Below are 16,806 nucleotides of genomic sequence, written 5' to 3' on the forward strand. Positions count from 1 at the left end.
CCGTGTCTTTCTCACACCCCGCCTCTGAATCACTGATCCTGGGGGTTCTGTCCAGTTTTCACGGAGAAGTTTGCAAAGAAAAGCAACCTCTGGCAGCAGGTCCGTCAGGAAATGGTCAGCACGTAGCATCGTCGAGACTTTGTGGGAAAAAGGGGAGGGGTGGGGGGGAGGGTAAGTCACCTGACTTATTGCCAGAACTTTCCCAAGCAGCACCAAGACACATCGTGGTGAGGCTGGTGGTTAGAAGGGCAGTGCCTGTCAGATTCTTCATGACTGTCCGTCTGTGCAACTGCTCACTGCCCTCGAAGTGGCTGCGGGGGAGGTGGGGGGCAGCTCCGTGACGCAGGACTCTGTGCTCTACTGTTCTGTTCCCTGGTGGTGGAGGTGGGGGGAATGCTGAGACAAACATCGACTGAGTCTGGAGGACCACCAACTGGACGAAACTCGCCCTTTGGTCTGCCCGGAACGTGTTGGGCCTTCCACAGGAAGGAGCTGACCCTGGCTGAGTGTTGCAGACTGGCACATTCCAAGGTCCAGGACAATGTGTTGCGGGACGCACTGAAGCTGGGAGCAGCTGCTGCCCAAGGCGCAGTGGGGAAAGACCACCCTCTGAGGTCTTTCTGCTGAAGTAAGTAGTGGTCCGTCAGGTAATCGGACCTTCCCAGTGTGTCAAATACACGTGTAAATATAATGTTGTATGAGTACATAATGCCTTGGGTTTGTTAGTCCTCAAATGTAAAGACTGTACAGAATCAAACTGCTCTAGTGACTATGTATGTATATAAAGACATGTAGGAACAAAATATATTTGTGAAGTACAAACTCACTCACCTGCCCATCATCTCCCTCCTCCACAGGATACCTGGCTGTACCACTTGACTGTGGCAGCTGGGAGCAGTCGGTCGAAAGTGGGAACTGAGTATGAGCGGCTCATTGGGAAACTGCTGGACATCGATGGGGAGCCGAGTGAGTATGAGACCAGAGAGCTGTCCTTGTGGGATGTAAATCCATTGAATGGTGTGACCGGGGTTTCGTTTCCTGACAACCCCGTTGCATTGAGACTTCTAGCATTCTGAAATGATTCAATAAGGTTGATTTGGAGAGACTTGTGGTGGCTTTGCGAATTAGGGGGTCGGGGGGGATGGTTCATAGGGATAGTCACTAATAAAGCTGAGGAGCAATGGAAGTCAGGCCTCTGGATTCCAAAGTGTGGTAAGCTCTCACATTGGTGTTGTTAAGGTAAATGGTATCCATTTGTTAAGCTCAGTGAGAAGCTACTCAATAGCAGCTGATAGGAAGGAGTAAGTTGGTTCACGTTGGTATTGACTGAATGGTCAGTTGCGCTGATGTAAATGTAGACGGTGCCAAGTGCCAGTGTGTGAGCCTCGCACACACTGTTGGGTCACACTCTGCCCTGGTGCTAACTTTATGTGTTCAGATTGCAGCTGGCACGGTGGCTCAGTGGTTAGCACTGCTGCCTCACAGTGCCAGGCACTGGGGTTCGATTCCAGCCTCGGGCGACTGTCTGTGTGGAGTGTTCACATTCTCCCCGTGTCTGTGTGGGATTCCTTCCACCGTCCAAAGTTGTGCAGGTTAGGTGGATTGGCCATGGTAAATTGCCCATAGTCTTCAGGAATGTGCAGGTTAGGGGAGGTTAACTATGGTAAATGTGGGGTTATGAAGGTGAAGGGGGGATGGTCAGTGCAGGTTCGGTGGGCTGCGTAGTCTCTATAAGCACTGGCGGGATTCTGTTATTTCTGTGAAACAGGTGGAGGCCATTCAGCCCCTGGATCCTGCTGGGCCATTCCACTCCATGATCACTGACCTTATGCCAGCCCTGTCTCCCATTTCGCTCCTGTACTTACATTGCTCAAAGGGGTTTGATGATAGTGCTGAGAGTGTCGGGCCACACCTATAAGGTGTTGAGGCTGACTGAAAGACATCTCTGTTGTTTGGTGCCAAACAAATATTGGGAAATAATCCTGAGAATGGCCAGCCTCAGGGGGCCACTTGCTCAGCTACAAGCAATAAACGTATGACACCCATATGGACCTGTGAACACGTGGAATTTGAATAGGGTTGAAATCTGCCATCCTTACCCAGCCTGGCCTACATGTGACTCCAGACCCACAGCAGTAATGGTTGACTACTCACTGCTCTCTGGGCAATTAATGATGGGCAGTAAGTACCAGCCTGGCCAGTGATGCCCTCGTACTGTCAATGAATAAAAAGAAACCTCAAAGTGGAGCTTTGGTTGGTCCGAGTTTCCAAGCACGGCAGAGGTCCCCAGTCCCTGAGCTGCGTCCAAGGCGGAAGATATCTCGATGTTGGTTTTCAGATTCCCTCCCCGACAGTGGAGCAGGAGGCTAGACCCTCTTTGTCTGACTCACACTGTTCGATCTGTCTAGTTTGAGTGTCCTTTGCAGTTGTTATGCCATTGATGAGCTCAGACTCAAGAGTATTAACAGTCGGTTTGCCTGTCGAAGAGATGGTCGAGGGGTCTGGGGCAAGGTAAAACCTTGTGCCAATATCCGCCACAGGGAGGCAGGGGGCTGGGTGAGTACGTGAACCCAAAGTCTACACCTGCAGTTCCTGAGTGACAGCAGAGTTTTCTGCTTTTCACGTGTGGTTTTTGTGGGGGTTTTTTTGAGTTCTCTGGCTTGTGGGTGTTGAGGTACCCATTGATGGCCATGTGAGAGATGTGATGTGTCTTTTTACACCTAGACTCTGTGATCTGGAAACACCCGGTGCTGTGCTGCAGTAAGGATGGAATAGTGAATGCCCTCACCACACTCCCTTCCGAAGCTCTGCAGACTGAGGCACTCAAACTGTTTAAGGTAAAAACTCGCACACCTTTGGCATGGACTCGAGGGTGGACATGATCAGTTAGTGTGCTTTCGATGTGCAGAGGGTTGCCTACTCACTCTGTGTTCCACGTTAATACATTGTTCTTAGTCTTCTGTGATTATCCTGTTCACCTATCACAGGCAGCACGGTGGCTCAGTGGTTAGCACTGCTGCCACACAGTACCAGGGTCCCAGGTTCAATTCCTGCCTCGGGTGACTGTCTGTGTGGAGTTTGCACATTCTCCCCGTGTCTGCGTGGGTTACCTCCAGGTGCTCTAGTTTCCTCCCACAGTCACAAGGATGTGCAGGCTAGGTAGATTAACCATAGGATAGCTGAAAATGTGTTGCTGGTCAAAGCACAGCAGGCCAACTTAACCATAGGATAGGCAAGTTACAGGAATAGGGTGGGGCTTGTCTTCAGAGGGTCAGTGTGGACTCAAATGGGCCGAGTGGCCTGCTCCCACACTGTCAGGATTCTGATTCTATCACGCCTGACCTATATTGGCTCTTGGTGCCCAAACAGCATCCAATGAAAATCCTCACTCTGTATTCACATCCCTTCATAGGGAATATCTCCCTGGTTCTGAACTCTTTCAATCATATTACTGCTAATTCCTCCGGTGTCAGCCTTTCTGCTTCTCCTCTTCACCCCACCATCACTCCCTTCACTTCACCTTTACCTTGTGCATCTTGGCCCTAAAATCTGGTATTTTTTCTGTCACCCCCTGTTTACGCCTCACCCCTCACACCCTCTCTATCTTCCTTTAAGAGTTCCTCTGTTTTTGATGCGATTTGAAAAAGTAGACCGTGAGCATGTGTGTGTGTGTGTGAGTGAGTGAAATTGTCTGTGTTTATGTCTCCCTATGTGTGTGTGAAATTGTCCTTGTATGTTTGAAATTGTCCATGTATATGTGTGTGTGTGTGTGTGTGTGTGTGTGTGTGTGTATATATGAGTGAAATTAACTATGTATGTGTGCCTCTGTGTGTGAAATTGTCTCTGTGTGTGTGTGAGAGAGAGAGAGAGAGAGACATTGTCCATGTGTATGTGTGTCTGTGTGTGTGCATGTGAAATTATCTACATATGTGTGAAATTGTCTATGCACGTGTGCGTCTGTGTCTGTGTGTGTGTGAGTGTGTGTGAAGTTGTGCTTGTATGTGTGAAATTGTCCATGTTTGTGCACCTCTTTGTGTGTGTGTGTGCGTGCATGCAAAATTATCCACCTATGTGTGAAGTTGTCCATGTATGTGTGCCTCTGTGTGTGTGTGTGTGTGTGTATGTGTGTGTGCGTGTGCATATATGTCTGTGTGAAATTGTCCATGCATGTGTGCCTCTGTGTGTGTGAAAGTGTGTGTGTGTGAGTAAGAAATCAGGGGAAACCTCTTTGCTCAGACAGCAATGAGAAGATGGAACTCGCTGCACGTGGATTAGTGAGGTGATGGCATTTGGAGGGAGCTAGATCAGCACATGGGGAGAAAGGAGAAGGAGGAGATGCTGATGGGGTTCGATAAAGAGGGGTGTGAGGGTGGCTGTCCCTTCCATCAATACTGGCATTAAATAGTTGGGTAGGTTGGTTTTTTTTGTAGCTGTGTATTCTATGGAGGTCTGTGTTAACCCACCTCCCTAATCAAGCCTTTCACCACTTTGTGAGTGTCTCCTAGTTGGTGCGGACAACTTGCTGTATTAATCAATGGCTGCCTCACCGTATTCTGTCCCCACAGTCATGTCAACTGTTCATCAATGTGCTGGTTGAGGCACCTTCAATTGACTACCATGTATCACTGGCACAGAATGCACTGCAGGTTTGCCTGACTCACACGGAGCTACAGAATGAGATCTACTGTCAGTTCATCAAACAGACAAGCCATAGGCAACCTCACAACTTCTCCCTCATACAGGTAACCAGCACATAATGGAATATTTCAGGGTTCCGTCAGTATGTAGACTTTGGGTTCACTACTCGTTTATTTTTTGCATGTAATTCCTGACTGACAACTGGCCATTTAATTCCTATTTGCCACAGTGGGTGTTGAGAGTAGCACTCCCTCCGTTGTAACGTTAAGTTGCAAACAGCAGTATTCTAACTACGTTAACGGTACCAAGCGGGCGATCTCGGTGGTTGCAAATGCCTTTTGTAATTTTCATGCTCCAGAGAAGTCATCGCCGACTCTACAAGGTAGTTGGTGATCTTCCTAGAGTGTAAGCTATGGTGCATGATCTGCTGGCCTGTGGAGGTGGAGACGCAATGAAAGAAGCCATTGCAAAGTATGATCAGAATCTCATGTGAGGCTAGAGAGAACTTCCTGGATGAACCTGAGCTCAGCAAGAGAAAAGTACAAGTGAAGATTTTGATTCTTGTCCATCTATGGGATGTGGGCAATGCTGGCGGAGTCAGCATTTATTGCACGTCCCTAGTTGTCCCTTGAGAAGGTGGTGGTGAGCGGCCATCTTGAACCACTGCAGTGCACCTGCTGTGGGTTGACCCACAATGCCCTTAGGGAGGGAATTCCAGGATTGTGACCCAGCAACAGTGAGGGAATGGCGATATATTTCCAAGTCAGGATGGTAAGTGGCTTGGAGGGGAACTTGAAAGTGGTGGTGTTCCCATGTATCTGCTGCCCTTGTTCTTCCAAATGGAAGTGGTTATGGGTTTGGAATGTGCTGTCTGAGGAACTTTGGTGAATTTCTGCAGTGCATCTTGTAGATAGTACACACTGCTGCTACTGAGCGTCAGTGGTGAAGGAAGTGGATGTGGTGCCAATCAATCAGGTTGCTTTATCCTGGATGGTAGCAAGCTGCTGGAGTGTTGTTGGAGCTGCACCCATCCAAGCAAGTGGGGAGTATTCCATCACACTCCTGACTTGTGCCTTGTAGATGGTGGAACAGGTTTTCGGGAGTCAGGAGGTTACTCACTACAGTATTCCCAGCCTCTGACCTGCTTTTGTAGCCAGTGTTATGGTGAGTCCAGTTGAATCAGATGCCTGAAGTCAAACACACAGGTCCCTTACTGACAGCGGAAAGACTTTGTCCAGATCCTGACGAGATGAGAGCTGAAGCAGAGGTGCAGCAAGCAAAGGAGGTGAAAGCAAGGCAATGATTTGTTGGATTTCTGAACGACTTAGCAAAGTTCTTGTGTAATTGTCATCAGAGGGTATGAACCTCATTGGGAAAGATGTTCCATGGTATGGGGTACAGCTTTCACTTTACATTAAACAGCCAGTCATGACCATGTCAGTGCTGCGGTAGGTACCGTGTTAAATCACCCTGTAGTGTGATGCCAGGGAGCAATCTCTGGCAGCAATCCTTTTCACATCCAGACCTTTCATGCAAACTGAACAATGCTCAGATTACCAAAGAGCGCCTAGCCACTGTCTTTGCTGGTGACTATTTTGAGCACCACTCCTTTGGGAGAGACAAAGTGACAGCAGTGTTCACCCATAAGCCACTTCCTGAAACCGCCTCGATCTGCAAGGAATGCAATTTTGTTTCCATCTGGATGTGAAGGAAAAGCAGTGGTAACAACCATATATTGTAGACATTGGTGTTGGGAGTAGCACTCCCTCTGGTAGTCATGATTTGGAGATGCCAGTGCTGGACTGGGGTGTACAAAGTTATAAATCACACAACACCAGGTTATATTCCAACAGGTTTATTTGGAAGCACTAGCTTTCGGAGCGACGCTCCTTCACCAGGTGGTTGTGAGCAGCGCTCTGAAAGCTAGTGCTTCCAAATAAACCTGTTAGACTGTAACCTAGTGTTGTGTGATTTATAACTTTGTCCACCCTCTGGTGAATGTTTTTTTTTTGACCACTACAAGAGAGTGTGCCATCTCCCACAGTGCAGTGAAAGCAGCAGCTCCACATTCGGTAAGGTCTCAGTTTAGCAGAATGGGAAAGATAACTGACTTGCTGAAATCAAGCAGACAGTACAGCATGATGTCACACATCTAATACTGCAGGGAGGAGTGAGGAAACGTTGGCCTGAAAGCATCAAGAACACACTTGTTGCTGTCAAAGAGTTTAGGGCAGACACAGATGACGTGATAGTCCAAGATGCATCTTGTCAGAAAGGAATTGAGTCGTTGTCCCTAAATAGATGAGACAAGAGATGCACCTATGCAAGCCATTAAGGAATTATGTTGAGAATGAGGGAGACAAGAGTGTGTATGGAATGAGCTATCGGGGAAGTGGTAGAGGCTGGTACATTTGCAACATTTAAAGGCATTTGGATGATTACGTGTATGTGGAGGGTTTAGAGGGATATGGCCCAAGTGCTGGCAAATGGGACTAGATTAATTTAGGATATCTGGTCAACATGGATGTGTTTAAGGGTCTGTTTCCATGCTGTACAACCCTACGACTCTATAAGCACTGAGCTCAGCAAGCTACAGAGTCACTGATGATACGCAACATCCCCAACTGACCGTGAATGAAGTGGGAATAACTTGCAAGAACCGATTATCTTGTCACTGTCAGCACCTATTCTGGCCTCTGGGAGTTATACTAACTGATATCAACAGCTACCAGTGAGATTGCAGAACACCTGAACGTACAGTTTACCCGTGACAGTATTCCAGACATTGTGATGCATGACAATAGCCTTTAATTCACAAATGGAGAATTCAGGCACTGCAAGTAGGATTGGGAAATTCAGTAACATACATCATCTCACACTACCCCTTCTCAAATGGAAAGGTGAGGAACTGTGAAACACACCAAAGGGACCATAAAAAAACCAGGCAAATCCAGCACAGTCTTGTATAAGGCAGTCTGTGGAGAAAATACCAACTGAGCCCAAAGAGGAATGTCTCACCACACCCAGAACATTCTTCCAGTTGTGAAGCTGCTACTGAAGCCTGAAGTAATGGATGTGAGACATGGGCGAAAAGTCTCAATGGCGGCCAAATTTCACTTTGATAAAATGGCTAAGTCATTGCCAGAGGTGAGCACTAGAGAGCCGGTCAGAGTGCAAACATTCAACGTTCTCGTCAAAAGCCAGTCCGAATAGCAATTTGGAACCTGTTTTGAGCTGTTATCACCTCAACTAAATGAATGACCAGGTATATCTTTGTAACCATAGACATCATGGTACAACTATTGAAACTGTACCACTGGCCCAGATTACAGAATGCCCATCAGCCACAGAAAAATGGAAATGAATCAACAGCACCGTTTTACCACATCACCAGCACTCTCCATGTGATTGACACTCCTGGTGGGAGACCAATACCCTCGAAAGGAGCAGATACCAAACAAACAGCCAATGGCAATGTGTGCATGCACTGTTAAGGGACTTGTATGATTTAAAGGATTTGTTTTATGCAACGTACAGAAACTGAAAAGGGAACTGACTAAAGGTAACACACTGGCTTGTTAATGAACAATCATTTTCTTTGTAGCTGTATCTGTTGGGTAATTTGTAAATGCAAACGTCTGTGCATGCAATTTGATTAATTTTACGATAAACGGGAGATTTACATTTGTACTTGGTGTACTGGCTGGCTTGCTATCTCTGCTGTGTGTGCCTTAGTGGGCAGTCTGTGGCAGAATCACTTGAGCCAGTATTGATCACTTAAAATACAAAGTGAAAACTTCTAACTGTGGCGTTTTACTCTCCCTGCAGTGTTGGCAGCTCCTGGCTCTGTGTGTTGCTCTTTTCCTTCCCCAGCATCACTTCCTGTGGTATCTGAAGCTTCACCTGCAGCGCCATGCTGACCCCAGGTAGGAGGCACCTGCTGCATTGTACTTAAGGGTCAAACTGTATGACATGAAGTGTGTGCGAATGGAACACCGAATGGCCATTTCCTACTGCATCGGAACGGACTAACGTCTGCTTTTTGGTTCTGTGTCGTTCCACCATCATAGGTAGCCCTATCTCCCAGACCTTTACAAATATTGCTGTCTCCTGTCTTTCTCCTTCAGTCAGCCCGTACCAAATCCCCAGTGAGAAAAAACTTCCACAACATTGCATGTCTGAACGTAAGAACATTAGGAGCAGGAGTAGGCCATTTGGCCCGCCATTCAGTAAGATCACAGATGATCTTTTTCAGGGCCTCAGCTCCACTTACCCGCCCATTCACCACAACCTCTAATTCCTCTACTGTTCAAAAATCTACCCTTGCCTTAAAAACATTCAACGAGGAAGCCTCACTCCCTTTCCTGGGCCGGGAATTCCACAGATTCACAACCCTCTGGGTGAAGAGGTTCCTCCTCAGCTCAGTCCTAAATCTGCTCCCCTTTTATTTCAAGGCTGTGCCGCCTAGTTCCAGTTTAACCCGCCCGTGGTAACAACCTCCCTGCTTCCTGTCCTTATCTATTCCCTTCATAATTTCATACATTTCTATAAGATTCCCCCCTCATTCTTCTAAATTCCAATGAATATAATCCCAGTCTACTCAGTCTCTCCTCATAAGCCAACCCCCTCAACTCTGGAATCAACCTAGTGAGCCTCCTCTGCACCCCCTCCAGAGCCAATGCATCCTTGTTTCAAGAAAGGAGACCAAAAACTATACACAGTACTCCAGGTGTGCTCTCACAAGCACCCTATACAGCTGCATCACAACCTCCCTGCATTTAAACTCCATCCCTGGAGCAATGAAGGACAATATTCCACTTGCCTTCTTAATTACCTGCTGCATCTGCAAACCAACCTCTCGTGAATCATGGCTGGCTTGTTGTAGTCACCGGTCCTGATCGGGGAACGACTGTTATGTTGGAACTATTTTCAGACAGGCGTTGCTGGTTAGCTCCTTAGTCTCTCTCTCCCAGAGTTTTACCCAAGATCACTGAAGGACCCGGCTGAGATTTGGAATTCCTTCCCATGTTTCACGCTCTGTCAAGCATTCCCAGGCGAAGTGTAGCATAGTTTGCACTTCATTAAGGGGAGGTGATGACCCAACGGTATTCTCATTAGATCACTCACCCAGGTTCCCAGGAAACGTTCCGGGGACCTGGGTTTGGATCCCACCGCAGCAGATGGTGGAATTTGAATTGAAAATTAAAAAAAAATCTGGGATTACAAGTCTAATGCTGACTGTGATTGTTGATTGGGAAAACCCCATCTGGCTCACTAATGTCCTTTAGGGAAGGAAACAGCCATCCTTACCCGGTATGGCCTAACATGTGACTCCAGACCCACGGCAACATAGTTGACTCTGAATTGTCCTCTGGGCAATGAGGGATGGCCAGTGGATGCTGACCTAGGCCAGTGAATGAATAAAAACTTGAAGTAAATCACCCTTTGTGTCAAGCTCGTGGTTGCCACGTTTGAGGGAGCTCCTTGTATCCTACAGGGTATAATAATGTAGTGTTTATCTTACTGAGTGACCCAGTCCTTGATTAATAGTCACCCTTCTGTATGCCTCCAGTTCTATGCCATTGTGGTTGACTTTTAATTGCCTTCATAGTAACCAGTTGTACCAAACTGCCACTAAAATTCGGTACGGTGGTTCGCCCAGACTAGGCCGAATCACCTGTTTCTGTACTGTGAGTGCTCTCCAAGAGGAAGGCCCAACTTCAGCTTGTCGGAGCGGAGATGGATAATAAGTTCCAATCTTGTCAGAAACACTCACGCAAGGACAAACCGATTGGGTATTTGCTCGATTTGCATATAAAACTGGGTCTGGCCTATCCCTGTGCGGAGCACTGTCCCCAAGCCAGCCATCAGCATGACACTTGCAGTTATTCACGGGGAGAGCAAGGAGGCTACTGAGCATTGATGACTCAGTTCTCTTCTGGCCCATCGCAGGACTGAGATCGGTAAATACTCCATCTACTGCCAGAGGTCGGCGGAGCGGACCTTGCGGAACGGGGATCGGGAAGCCAAGCCATCCCGGATGGAGATCATGTCAATCCTCCTACGGAATCCTTACCACCATTCCCTGCCTTTCAGTATCCCGGTCCATTTCATGAACGGGACTTACCAGGTCAGTCACACGCTGTCAGTGTCCTTGATTCAGGAGAGCTGTTCCTAAGGAATCCGTGGCCTTGCTGGCGGGTTAATCCGCCCTCTCCGTGTCATTTAAAATGCGTGTGATTTTGCAGCAGTGACAGTGTAGGTCCAGCCTTATAATTCAATGCCACTGTGGCAGCCCAGCAGTGAGAACCTTACGCAAAGAAATGGTAAAGAAATAGCTGAAACCCTAATTGTAAATTTGGGCCAGTGTCCTTTCTCTGGGCAGTGATCAGTTGTATTGCAGTAAGTCATCGGCATCTCCCTGTTACGGTATTCCACGTGTTTGTGTGTGAATTTGTCAATGCTGAGTCGCTTGAACGGGGTTAGAGGACAATTGTTCGGGACATGAATCAGAAAGCTTTTTTAACTATTCGTGTGTGGAATGTGAGCGTCGCCACTGGGCCAGCATTTATTGCCCCTTGAGAAGGTGGGGGTGAGCTGCCATCTTGAACCGCTGCTGTCCACCTGCTGTGGGTTGACCCACAATGCCCTGAGGGAGGGAAGTCTGGGACTTGACCCAGTGACTCTGACGGAACGGTGATACATTTCCAAGTCAGGGTGGTGAGTGGTTTGGAGGGGAACTTGAAGGTGGTGGTGCTCCCATTTATCTGTTGCCCTTGTCCAGCTGGATGGAAGTGGTCGTGGGTTCGGAAGGTGCTGTCTTGAGGACCTTTGGTGAATTTCTACATGCGTCTCGTAGATAGGACACACTTATGCTACTTCCGGGAGTGGAGGAAGTGGGTTATCAAGTGGGCTACTTAGTCCTGGATGGTGTCAAGCTTCTTGAATGTTGTTGGAGCTGTACCCATCCAGGCAAGTGGGGGTGGGGTGCGAGGTAGGATGAGTTTAAAGGGACACGGACCAAACACAGGCAAGTGGGACAGGTTTAGTTGGAGAATCCAGGTCACCATTGATGGGTTGGACCAAAGCGTCATTTCCATGCTGTCTGACTATGGCAATGACTCTAATTCACTGTGGGGTTCTCATGGAATTTGAAGATGAGACGGCCATTGAATTCTCATTTGTACATTCTACTCATGAGTAAGGATTGGATATTCTTGGAGATATTTGGTGCTTTGCTCTTTCCAGAGTTGGGAGTTAGTCAGTCATTGAATAACCCGGTCCAGAGTTGAGAGATGATTTGCACCCAGCTTTTGGGTCAGTCTACAATCCAAGTCTTGACACATTGGATCGAATTTGATACCAGCTCAGGTCCATTTCCCGTTTGCTCAGGTTGTGGGCTTTGATGGATCCACGACAGTTGAGGAATTCTTGCACACGCTCAACCAGGAAATAGGGATGAGAAAGCCGCTACATTCGGGATTCGCACTCTTCACCGATGATCCTTCTGGAAAGGATTTGGAACATTGTCTGCAGGGCACTGTGAAGGTAAGACAGCTTTATCCACGGTCAGGGCCACCACTGTAGAATCTGGACCCACTCCATCACTCATCCGTCATGAACCGTACCCCTCAATGTAACACTGATATACCCCACACCCCTCACTGTAACACCGATATACACCACACCCCACACTGTAACACCGATATACCCCACACCCCTCACTGTAACACCGATATACACCACACCCCTCACTGTAATACCGATATACCCCACTCCCCACACTGTAACACCGATATACACCACACCCCACACTGTAACACCGATATACCCCACACCCCTCAATGTAACACCGATATACCCCACACCGCTCACTGTAACACCGATATACCTCACACCCCTCACTGTAACACCAATACACCCCACATCCCTCACTGTAACACTGATATACCCCACACCCCTCACTGTAACACCGATATACCACACACCCCTCACTGTAACATCGATACACCCCACACCCCTCACTGTAACACCGATATACCCCACACCCCTCACTGTAACACCGATACACCCCACATCCCCTCACTGTAACATCGATATACCCAACATCCCTCACTTTAACACCGATATACCCCACACCCCTCACTGTAACACCGATATACCTCACACCCCTCACTGTAACACCGATATACCTCACACCCCTCACTGTAACACCGATATACCTCACACCCCTCACTGTAACACCGATATACCCCACACCCCTCACTGTAACACCGATATACCTCACAACCCTCACTGTAACGCCGATACACCCCACACCCCTCAGTGTAACGCCAATATACCCCACACCCCTCACTGTAACACCGATATACTGCACACCCCTCACTGTAATACTGATATACCCCACACCCCTCACTGTAACACCGATATACCCCACACCCCTCACTGTAACACCGATACACCCCACACCCTTCACTGTAACACCGATATACCCCACACCCCTCACTGTAAAACCGATACACCCCACACCCCTCACTGTAACACTGATATACCCCACATCCCTCACTGTAACACCGATATACCCCACACCCCTCACTGTAACATCGATACACCCCACATCCCTCACTGTAACACCGATATACCCCACACCCCTCACTGTAACACCGATACACCCTACACCCCTCACTGTAACATCGATACACCCCACATCCCTCACTGTAACACCGATATACCCCACACTCCTCACTGTAACACCGATACACCCCACACCCCTAACTGTAACACCGATATACCTCACACCCCTCACTGTAACACCGATATACCCCACACCCCTCACTGTAACACCGATATACCTCACACCCCTCACTGTAACACTAATATACCCCACACACTTCACTGTAACACCGATACACACCACACCCCTCACTGTAACACTGATACACACCACATCCCTCACTGTAACGCCGATATACCCCACACCCCTCACTGTAACACCGATATACCGCACACCCCTCACTGTAATACTGATATACCTCACACCCCTCACTGTAACACCGATATACCCCACACCCCTCACTGTAACACCGATATACCTCACACCCCTCACTGTAACACTAATATACCCCACACACTTCACTGTAACACCGATACACACCACACCCCTCACTGTAACACTGATACACACCACATCCCTCACTGTAACGCCGATATACCCCACACCCCTCACTGTAACACCGATATACCGCACACCCCTCACTGTAATACTGATATACCCCACACCCCTCACTGTAACACCGATATACCCCAGACCCCTCACTGTAACACCGATATACCCCACACTCCTCACTGTAACACCGATACACCCCACACCCCTCACTGTAACACCGATATACCTCACACCCCTCACTGTAACACCGATATACCCCACACTCCTCACTGTAACACCGATACACCCCACACCCCTCACTGTAACGCCGATATACCGCACACCCCTCACTGTAACACCGATATACCGCACACCCCTCACTGTAATACTGATATACCCCACACCCCTCACTGTAACACCGATATACCCCACACCCCTCACTGTAACACCGATACACCCCACACCCCTCACTGTAACACCGATATACCCCACACCCCACACTGTAACACCGATATACCCCACACCCCTCACTGTAACACCGATATACCCCACACCGCTCACTGTAACACCGATATACCTCACACCCCTCACTGTAACACTGATATACCCCACATCCCTCACTGTAACACTGATATACCCCACACCCCTCACTGTAACACCGATATACCCCACACCCCTCACTGTAATACCGATATACCCCACACCCCTCACTGTAACACCGATACACCCCACACCCCTCACTGTAGCACCGATATACCCCACACCCCTCACTGTAACACCGATACACCCCACACCCCTCACTGTAACACCGATATACCCCACACCCCTCACTGTAATACCGATATACCCCACACCCCTCACTGTAACACCGATACACCCCACACCCCTCACTGTAACACCGATATACCCCACACCCCACACTGTAACATCGATACACCCCACATGCCTCAGTGTAACACTGATATACCCCACACCCCTCACTGTAACACCGATACACCCTACACCCCTCACTGTAACATCGATACACCCCACAGCCCTCACTGTAACACCGATATACCCCACACCCCTCACTGTAACATCGATATACCCAACATCCCTCACTTTAACACCGATATACCCCACACCCCACACCCCTCACTGTAACACCGATATACCTCACACCCCTCACTGTAACACCGATATACCCCACACCCCTCACTGTAACACCGATATACCCCACACCCCTCACTGTAACACCGATACACCTCACACCTCTCACTGTAATACCGATATACCCCACACCCCTCACTGTAACACCGATATACCTCACAACCCTCACTGTAACGCCGATACACCCCACACCCCTCAGTGTAACGCCAATATACCCCACACCCCTCACTGTAACACCGATATACACCACACCCCTCACTGTAACACCGATATACCCCACACCGCTCAATGTAACACAGATATACACCACACCCCTCACTGTAACACCGATATACCCCACACCCCTCACTGTAACACAGATATACCCTACACCCTTCACTGTAACATCGATACACCCCACATCCCTCACTGTAACACTGATATACCCCACACCCCTCACTGTAACACCGATACACCCCACAGCCCTCACTGTAACACCGATATACCCCACACCCCTCACTGTAACACTGATATACCCCACACCCCTCACTGTAACACCGATATACCCCACACCGCTCAATGTAACACTGATATACCCCACACCCCTCACTGTAACACCGATATACCCCACACCCCTCACTGTAACACTGATATACCCCACACCCCTCACTGTAACACCGATATACCCCACACCCCTCACTGTAACACTGATATACCCCACACCCCTCACTGTAACACTGATATACCCTACACCCCTCACTGTAACACTGATATACCCCACACCCTTCACTGTAACACTGATATACCCCATACCCCTTTTACCTGTGATCCTTGTGTACTGATTCAGTCCAGCTGTCACAAGGTCAGATCTGTACTCAGTCCAATTGGATCTATTAAATTGGTATTGAGTCACTGAAATATGGTTATACTACCTGTTGAGTAGCTACCTGTTAAGGTAATGTCAGAATCTATCACTGCTGTACCAGAGGAATTTTAACCATTTCAATACTTATTTCTTGAAGATTTGTGATGTGATTTCAAAATGGGAACAAGCGCTAAAGGAACAGCACCCCGGTAAATATGAAGGGAACAGGATTGTCCGACTAATATATAAAAGCAGGTAAGATCATAGACTGACAGATCATCATATCCCACTAAGCATTATGTCTCTGTTTATACTGTATGCTATCATACCTTATCCCTCTGCCAGTATGATGTACCTGCTTTTATAACACACTCTACATGGCACTCACCCCATATTTATAATGTACTTCATTGTGAATTATCCCAATGTTTATAACGCACTCTAGAGTGCATTATCCCTGTGTTTATGAAGCACTTTACAGAGTTATCCTCATGTTGAGAGTATATTATTTCTATAATTATCATATACCACATTATCATGTACCTGTGTTTTGCATATAACAGTGGCACGTAATTAATTATCCGCGTAATTAATACACAGCCTATACCAAATCTCTGTGTTTATAACGTACTGTGCTGCCTTACCATCTTGTATTCTGCTATTACAGAATAGTTTGATTATATGCGAGATATTTTGGTGATTGTCTGTCCTATATTCCCAGTATTGCCAATGATGGACTAACTGTTAGCCCATTGATTCTCACTGACATGTGTCTCCAGCCCCATCTTGTGGCCACACAGTGATGTGTACAGTTACAAACCTGGATGCTGCCTAACCTGCTGTGCTTTAACCAGCAACACATTTTCAACTGAAACTGAGTAATTCTGAGTCAGATTGTGAGATAGTCCTCATCCCCTGCTGGGTGAGCCTGAATACATACTGCAGGCTGTTTCCCCACAGACCTGGGGCTGAGGCACACCCTGTCACTCGTCCCCACTGTGGGCTTTGCTGTCTTGTCGGCCGTCTGGTG

The 16,806-nt window shown here is 48.0% G+C and overlaps 1 protein-coding gene across 2 annotated transcripts in view; it reads left to right on the plus strand.

Moving 5' to 3' along the window:
- Nucleotides 1–16,806, plus strand: part of plekhh1 (pleckstrin homology domain containing, family H (with MyTH4 domain) member 1) — a 159,110-nt gene that overhangs the window by 117,981 nt on the left and 24,323 nt on the right. For both annotated transcript variants that reach the window (XM_060828794.1, XM_060828795.1), the window contains 7 exons: nucleotides 858–966; nucleotides 2,725–2,837; nucleotides 4,566–4,742; nucleotides 8,467–8,564; nucleotides 10,591–10,768; nucleotides 12,031–12,186; nucleotides 15,934–16,031. In XM_060828794.1, coding sequence (XP_060684777.1) covers nucleotides 858–966; nucleotides 2,725–2,837; nucleotides 4,566–4,742; nucleotides 8,467–8,564; nucleotides 10,591–10,768; nucleotides 12,031–12,186; nucleotides 15,934–16,031 — 929 coding nt within the window. The remainder of the gene's footprint in view (nucleotides 1–857; nucleotides 967–2,724; nucleotides 2,838–4,565; nucleotides 4,743–8,466; nucleotides 8,565–10,590; nucleotides 10,769–12,030; nucleotides 12,187–15,933; nucleotides 16,032–16,806) is intronic.

Source organism: Hemiscyllium ocellatum, chromosome 8, assembly GCF_020745735.1.
Source record: "Hemiscyllium ocellatum isolate sHemOce1 chromosome 8, sHemOce1.pat.X.cur, whole genome shotgun sequence".
In the NCBI taxonomy this organism is placed as follows: domain Eukaryota; kingdom Metazoa; phylum Chordata; class Chondrichthyes; order Orectolobiformes; family Hemiscylliidae; genus Hemiscyllium; species Hemiscyllium ocellatum.